The following is an 8478-nucleotide window of genomic DNA, read 5'->3' as shown; positions in this document are numbered from 1 at the left end:
AGAAGCAATGTGATTTGCCCAAGATCATAATTATCTATTTAGTTCTAGGACTTGAAGTTGGACTTTCCAAATGGCAATGTAATATTCTGCCCATTCTCTGTATAATGAGAGAATTGGACCAGAGTAGAGGGGCCTCTTTAAGGTCTTCTTAGAGGCAACTAGGTGGCTCAATGGATGGACTACTGGGCCTGGAGTCAGAAAAACCTCAATTCAAATTTGGTCTCAGAAGGCCAGCTAGGTGGTGCAGTGGATAGAGCTCTGGCCTTGGGAGTCAGGAGGAACTGAATTCAAATCCGACTTCAGACACTTGACACTTACTAGCTGTGTGACTCTGGGCAAGTCACTTAACCCCGATTGCCTCACCAAAAACAAGCAAACAAACAAATTTGGTTTCAGACATTGGGGTAGGTGGTAGACAGTAGTCCGACACAACTGGGATCCCAGCCACCTAGGCTTTCCTTGGTCTCAGCTGAAAGAAGTAGGAGGTGAGGGTCTTAGGAGTACATAATGGAGCCACATTCTGATAGCTCTTTCTCTTGTTCCCTCCCTCAATCAGGTTTCACGGGTTCCCACTGTGAGGTGGACATCAATGAATGTGACCCTGATCCCTGCCACTATGGAACCTGTAAAGATGGCATTGCTGCCTTCACTTGCCTCTGCCACCCCGGTTATACTGGGCATCGCTGTGAAACCAACATCAATGAATGTCAGAGCCAGCCTTGCCGAAATGGGGGCACCTGTCAGGATCGCCATAATGCCTACAACTGTCTCTGTCTCAAGGGAACCACAGGTGAGGTTTTTCAGGGAAGGGTTGGTAAGGCAAGAGAACCAGAAGGAGTAAGGCTGAGCACAAAGTGTCTGAGGAGAGAGGGAGAAAGAGTGTGTGTGTGTGTGTGTGTGTGTGTACAGGGACAAGACAGATTGAAGACTCTGAAGGTTGGGGGAGGCTAGAAAGGTCATAGATCTCTCTTTCTCTCTCTTTATATATACATATATGTGTGTGTATATATATGTATATATATATGTATGTATGTGTGTGTATATATATATGTATATATATACATATATATATACATATATATATATATATAGTTCTACCTATCCTGTGAGTCCCAAAAGGGGCTTTTAAAAAAGATTTTAAAGCTTAAAACTGCACTAAGATTTTTGGAACACCCTGTAGTTTTAGAGTGAAGATCCCTTGGTGAGGTGATGGGGAAATGGAGTAGAGTAGGAGTTAGGCTTAACAATGACCATTGGTGCTCTCCCCACTGCAGGACCCAACTGTGAGATCAACCTTGATGACTGTGCCAGCAACCCCTGTGACTCTGGCAAATGCATAGACAAGATTAACGGTTATGAGTGTGCATGTGAGCCAGGCTACACAGGTGAGAATTTGGTTCAGGAAAGGAATGTGGGGTTCATACCCTCTTGGGATACCAGAGACTCCTTGGATAACTATCATGTGGCCTCACCTCCTGTAATTAGGCTATATGGCCCCACTTCCCAGTACCTAGTCTTGCTCTAGGTCATTCCTGCCCCTAAGGCTGACAGTCTAGTTGGTGCGTAGAAACAAACAAGGTTAATGTGTTTGAAATGTGATGATTCCAAATGAATTGTACTATTAGTAAGGAAGTTGAAGTGGGGGAGAGATCAGCAAAGGTGATGCGGTTAGGGAAACCTTTGTGGGGGACTTGATCTGGGTCTCAAAGAGCAGATGGGATTTGGAGAGGTGGAAATTGGGAACAGATGTTTGGAAAAAAAAAAGCAATGTGTATTTGCAAGTCAGTCGTCTAGATTGACTGGAATGAAGGAGATTTTTGTAGAGAGTAGAGTGAGATGAAATTGGAGAGGCAGGTTGGAGTCAAATTATAGAAGGTAAGGAGCTATAGCTTAAGGAGTTTGGACCATCCTGTAGAAAATAATAAGGTGCCCTTGAAGGCTCTTAAACAAGGGAACAACGTGATGAATGAAGTCCGTATTTTAGGAAGATGAATGTGGTTGCCTTGGCAAAACGGACTAGAGGCAGAGAGACTTGATTAAGAGACTATTGCTGGACATTCTCCCTTGGCTTTAGGATACCAACTAGCTTCTTGGTTAGCATTTTTCTAACTGCCCACCAGTATCCTCGCTTCTTAAGCTTGGGTTGGGGTACCAGGGAGCAGCGGGGGGTATATTATCCACAAGAAAGAGGAGGATGTGGTCAGTGAACCTCATTTAATCTCTGAGTCTTTTTCTTCCTATAAAATGAGAGGGTTGGACTAAGTGATCTCTGATGTCCATTTTGGCTCTCAATCCTGTGATCCTATAATCCCAGAATTCTGGGTCTCAGGGCTATCAGGTTCCTTGTCTTGTTTGACTGGTTGGTTTGATTACCATGGACAGAACAGTATCTTGGATCAGACTACCCCTCCTTACCAGTGCCTTCCCAGCCTGACCCAAGACACCAGCAAAGAACCCACATCCTTTATTAGTCCTTCCTTGTTGCCTTGAATAAAAACTCAAGAAATGGTCCCTCCCCTCATCAGCCAAAGCCAAGAATTTGTGTATAAGATGTAGAACTGGAAAGGACTCCTCTATTCCAAGCTCCTTATCCTGTATGTGCTGAAGCAGAGGCCCAACGAAATGGGATTCCTGCTTTGGAGGGAGAGATTATATGGAAGGGATGCTGAGAAAGAGACAGAGATTGCAAGGGGCAGGCCAAGTTGGGAAGAGACAGATCATTCAGCATCACTAACAACTCCTTTCTAAATTTCTTGCACACTTATTTTGCATAACAGTTCATGTAACCCTTATGAGTTGGGCAGGGCACACATAATTACCACTGTTGGATAGATGGGGAAACTGAGCGATGGAGAGGGAAAGGAGTAAGTTAGTGACAGAGTTGGAGCTAATACCGGGACCCTAATACTCAAGTCTAGGGCTCTTTTGCTGTGCTCCATTCTAGAACCAGGAAGGGGTCAAGGGTAAACTGAAAAATCCATATAGAATGAGGTCATGGGATTTAGAGCTCCAAGGGACCATAGAGGTCGTCTAGTCCAACCATTTTGTTTTATAGATGAGGAAACTGAGGCCCAGGGAAGTTAAGTAATCTTCCCGAGGTCAAGTAGCTAGTAAGCAGGAGAACCACATCTCAAACCCAGGTTCTCTGACACCAGAATTATTAGTTCTCTTTCCAACTTAACCAAGATGTTCGTCTTCCCTTATCAAGTTGAAGATGGAGAGAGGCTGGAATCCATTGGAGAGGGCTTAGGGGTCACCATTCCGCTGATTCCACCCTGTCTTCTTTCCCCTTCCCACCAGGGAGTATGTGCAACATCAACATTGATGAATGTGCTGGAAACCCATGCCACAATGGTGGCACATGTGAAGATGGCATCAACAGCTTCACCTGCCACTGCCCAGATGGCTACCATGATCTCACGTGCCTATCTGAAGTCAATGAATGCAGCAGTAACCCATGTATACATGGGAAATGTCGGGATGGCCTTAATGGGTATGTAAAATCCTGGAGCTTCAGGGAGTCAGATGGTCTGGACTTCTTTTCTTGCCATATCTCCCGTGGCTTCATTCTGCAATATTCCTATTGCCCTCCCTGGCTGGATTTGGGCTTCTTCTTGCCTTGAAGCTCAGACAGGAACCCAACAGAGCCTTCTCTTTTCCGTTTGTACTTTACATCCAGAAAAAATTAAGAAAGGCCTCTGAGTGGTCCAGCATTGCATCTAACTACACACTTATGCTTAATTATGACCCTGCATTTCAAGGTCGTCAATGAAAAATGCCAGCATGTTTAGTCCAGGGCAGACAAGATGGCTAAGAGACTTTGCTCTTTCTTTAGGTACAAGTGTGATTGTGACCCAGGCTGGAGTGGCACAAACTGTGACATCAATAACAACGAGTGTGAGTCGAACCCATGTGTTAATGGGGGGACCTGCAAGGACATGACCAGTGGCTACGTGTGCACTTGCCGTGAAGGCTTCAGTGGTGAGTAGGGACTAGGGCGAGGTGTCCTGGTCATGCAGGAAGGTATCATAGTCTACAATTTAAGATAGTCTGAGAGTTCCTTTGGTTTCTCCTTCACTCCCTTACTATTTTCTGATAATCTACTGATCTTTGGCTGTAACTGTAGGCCTCAGAAGCATAGGGCAGGTTAGCCAGAATTAGGGGGACCTCCTAGTTAATGGAATGCTCCATTTGGATTCCATTCACAAAAGTGTTCATTAACCACTGTGTTGAGGGCTCTTTGCTGGGTGGGAAAATATTCATTTAATAAGTCATTATTAAAGCACATACAGGGCCCTTACTGGGAATTTCAGAGATGAATAAAACATGTGGCCTCAGCATTCAAGAAACTTCTTGTCTAGTGGAAGAGACCAGACTCATATCCACAAGTACCTAGGAAGTATAGGTGGATGGTTGTCAGTGTTATGATGTCCTTGGGAACAATGCTTTGAGCAGTGATTCTTTTGACTTAGACTGCTCTGAGCAGTATAACTGTGAAATCCATTACTGAGGTTGAATCTCAAGGCAGGACCTTCTAAGCTTCCTAGGTCAAACCCGGCTCATAGCAGGGCCCTGACTGGCTAAGACGTAGACTAGGGAAAACAAATTTGGGACAGGGAAATGAATGAGGCAGCAGGGGTGTAAAAAAAAAAAAACAAAAACAAAAACAAACAAAAATGCCGCCGGGACGGGGGGAAAGGGCGCAAATAAAATCACTAGCTTTCAGAGCTGGATGGAACCTTATGTATAATCTAGTCCAATCACCTAATGAGGAAAAACTGAGACCTCAAAAAGAAGCAAAGACTTGCTTAAGGTCAGTCATTGAGTTCATGGCAGAGCTGGGACTAGAACCCAGGTCTTCTCTTTCCAAATCTAGTACTCTTTACAATGTACCATTAAGAGGGAAAGGATGAGAGAAGGAAGATGTACATACTGTAGGAAGGAGGAAGGAGAGGGCCCCTTAATCTCAGGGGCTACTCCCTTAAAGCACCTGGGCCTTTATACTGTAGCCATGTATCCTTAGGAAGATTAAGTCCATCTCTGAGAAAATGGAGCTTGATGGTTTATTTTTCTGTCCTAGGCCCCAACTGTCAGACCAACATCAACGAATGCGCTTCCAACCCATGTCTGAACCAGGGCACCTGTATTGATGATGTGGCCGGCTACAAGTGTAACTGCCTCCTACCCTATACTGGTGAGAAAACATGGAGTGGGAGGACATTAGTAACAGTAGTCCCTTACCAATATAGGTGTATGTGGTTGCTACTTCTCCTTTTAATCCAGAGCCTAAAGAAGAGGCTCTTTCAAACACTTCTGATCCACTCTCAGGACCACCCTTAGAGTGATTCTTTTTTAATGAAAATATGTTTGTGGGCAAAACTCTGGGCTAGAGAAAGAGGGGGATACCCCCCAAAAAAGTGACCCATTGGCTATGTCCTGAGGGAATTTAGAATCTAATCTACACTGGGGGAACTAACACTTTGCGGAAATGGCCCGTACAGTGGGTTTTAATTTCATATGAGTTGCTTTAGCAGTTGTATACTTTATATAAAAGACAGCAAGATGGGATCTATCTAGAATTGAGGACGAACTTGTCAAGGATGTACCCCTCCAGAATTATGTCACCGATTTGGGGCTGGGGGTTCCAGGTTCAAGGAAGTCCTCCTTGACATGCCCCTCTACAGGTTAAAAAGAGGCCTAAAATTGGTCGGTGCATAAACTCATAGAATGTCCAGAGCTGGAAGAGCCCATAGAACATAAGAGTGTCAAAGTTAAAAGGGACCTTAGAGACCAACCTAGTCCAACTCTCTTCTTTTATAGACAGAAACTGAGGCACAATATGTCATATTCCTTTTCAAACGGAAAAGATGCTGTTGCTTTGACCATCCTCATTTTGGCCAAAGGGATTGTGTATCTTTGTTTACTAAGACAGCCAGCCTAGTGCTCACTGCCTTGTCCTGGTCCTAATATGTGCACTGAACCATTTCCCTCTGTCCCTGAAAGTCTTCAAGATTTCTTTAGCCTGTGAGGCTGGCCACCATCCTTTGTGTAAGAGTAATCAAGGTGAACAGGACAGAGATTGGAGATTCCAGTGGTTGGGGGAGGCTGGACAGGATGTGTATATGTTTTTATAGGGGCTGAAAATAACTATTGAAAAACCCAACCAAGTAGGGTTTGCTTGAATGTGAAAAAATGGGAGAGGTTTCCTTAAGAATCATAAGTGCCTGTTCATTAACCAATTGTCCGTGATAAAAGTCCCATGCAAAGAATGGACTGAAAAATTCTTTAAACCAAGTATCTCTGAGTTTTCACTCTGAGCATGGGAATGGATGGATTTCTGCAGTTTGGAGGGAGGATGACAAATGCAACTCTCTGAACCATGGTCCTAAATCTGTTATTTTAGCCCTGATGGATGCTGCTAAGGGAACCTGACTCAGAAGGGGAGGAAGCTTCCGGATGGGCTGTACTTTGATTTCCTGTGACATAGGGCCATAAGAGAAATATTTGCTTTGAACAAAGATAGGGGCCTGCATTCTCAATTGCTCTCCCAGAGTCAGGCAGTGTTATTTAAGAAAACAGTGCAGGGCCCTTGTCTGTTTGGGGGATTCTATCCCTTTCCGGGCCTGTGAATGAACAGCATTCTCTCTACTGTTGATGCTCCTTTTTGGAAAAACCTACATCAGAACCCCCTGAAAAACAGAGCATGGGGGCAATAGTTTGAGGGAGAGGAGAAGGAATTAGTGCTGATCTAGTTCCTGTTGGCCAGCTTCCTGCTTCCTCTTGCACAAAATGGCAATATGTGCACAATTGTAGGAAACTCTGGCGAATTTCCTGTCTGCGCAGATCGCCATGGAAACAGATAGGAAAAATCAGCTCTGGAAAAATCACAAAGGTCTATTTGGAAGATAACAGTTGACAAGGAAGATAAGATTTCCTAGTCATTTTATTCCCCCATATGCCCTGTAAACAGGAAAACTATAAATCAGATTTCATTTTCTTTTTATTTAAAAACCACATATATGTATCTACTTGTCTATGTAAATGTTTTTTCCATGTGTACGTTGAGGAGAAAAAAAATATTCACATAGAACCTAGGGATCCAGTGGCAAGGCTCTGGTTTACTCTTAAGTGACAAATAGGAATTACTTTAGGAACCAGGGGCTTGCTTCTAAATGATTGGCTATCCTAGAAGACTGACAGGTACAACTGGCTTTGCTAGGTGGCAATTCAAATGGAATTCTGCCATGGGAATGAAGTCCTTGAATTGGTCTGACCTGGTTTTTGGAGTAAGGGTGTTGAATCCCAGGGGGAACAACTAGACCAGACATGGTGTCAGGGCCATATAGGATGATGCTATGACGTTGACATCTCAGTCCTTCCCATTCTGGGTCTCATTCTGATTATTAGCTACTTTTGCTAAATTAGGAATCCTTAATAAAGTGTTAACTGATAATAGTTTAAGGGGAATATATCATCTGTCGGGTATTTGTATATTAAGTAGGGAACTTTTAGAGACCTTCAGATGTCTTTGAGAGAAATTAAGGCATAATGTTAAAATGAAAGGCAATTGGATTGATAATTGGGAAGGGGGAGTGAGGTGGAAACTGGAACCTAGTAGTGTTACAGAGGCCAGATGTACTGAACTCTGGATGTCTAATTCAAGTAGAATCATCTCAGTTTCTCACCTTGTCATTTCTCTCCCAATGATCAGGTGCCACCTGTGAGGAAGTGCTGGCTCCGTGTGCCAAAGATCCATGCAAAAATGGTGGAGAGTGTAAGGAGTCAGAGGATTATGAGAGCTTCTCATGTATATGCCCCACAGGCTGGCAAGGTGAGGCTTTTTCAGAAAAAATGTCCCATGATGCTTCCTGGGACTCCTTCATCCATCTATTAGGTTACTCTGAAGTAACACAATTCATAATAGTAGAATCATGAGGCCCAGTTGGGGTCCAGGCTTGGGGTCAGGGAGGATCAGGCAGACCAGAAGTCAGTTGCCTATCTGGGCTTTTGGTCTTACTATCTGGATTCCCCAGAGCCCTGCTCTCTGACCAGGAGTTTCCTATACCTGGAACAAGTGTTTACGGCCATCCGAGGAGGCAGAAATGCCTTTGGCTCACTGAAGGATATGCTGAAGTTGCCTTTCTTCTTTGGAATTTTCAAAATCAGGATAGAAGCCCAAATTCCTTCTAAACCCTTAGAGAATTCTCAGGAGAAGGGGGCTGTGGAAGTGGGCCTCCTGAGCTTGATGGGGATGGTTTTCCATGTTTTGAGGTAGCTACCCTGGCAGGTAGAGAGACAGGTGGTCCGTGGTATATGACATAGGCAGTATAGTATAAAAAGGGCTGGATTTGGATTCAGTGGATCAGGGTTTGAATTCCCAATATTGCTATTTGCTAACAATCTGTGAGACCCCAAGCAATCACTTATCCTCTCTGGGCCTCTTTCGCTCTCTGTAAAATTAGTGGGTTGGAGCAGATG

At 44.1% G+C, this 8478-nt stretch overlaps 1 protein-coding gene across 1 annotated transcript in view; it reads left to right on the top strand.

The window, feature by feature from the left end:
- NOTCH1 (notch receptor 1) overlaps positions 1–8478 on the top strand; it is a 72395-nt gene that overhangs the window by 45474 nt on the left and 18443 nt on the right. The window contains exons 11-16 of the mRNA XM_027869308.1: positions 557–790; positions 1275–1385; positions 3301–3493; positions 3836–3981; positions 5081–5194; positions 7712–7831. Of these exons, the coding sequence (XP_027725109.1) occupies positions 557–790; positions 1275–1385; positions 3301–3493; positions 3836–3981; positions 5081–5194; positions 7712–7831 (918 nt within the window). The remainder of the gene's footprint in view (positions 1–556; positions 791–1274; positions 1386–3300; positions 3494–3835; positions 3982–5080; positions 5195–7711; positions 7832–8478) is intronic.

This window comes from Vombatus ursinus, unplaced genomic scaffold (assembly GCF_900497805.2).
Source record: "Vombatus ursinus unplaced genomic scaffold, bare-nosed wombat genome assembly UNPS02014793.1, whole genome shotgun sequence".
In the NCBI taxonomy this organism is placed as follows: domain Eukaryota; kingdom Metazoa; phylum Chordata; class Mammalia; order Diprotodontia; family Vombatidae; genus Vombatus; species Vombatus ursinus.
The sequence above is the reverse complement of the archived record's forward strand: the minus strand, read 5'-3'. Positions and strand labels throughout refer to the sequence as shown.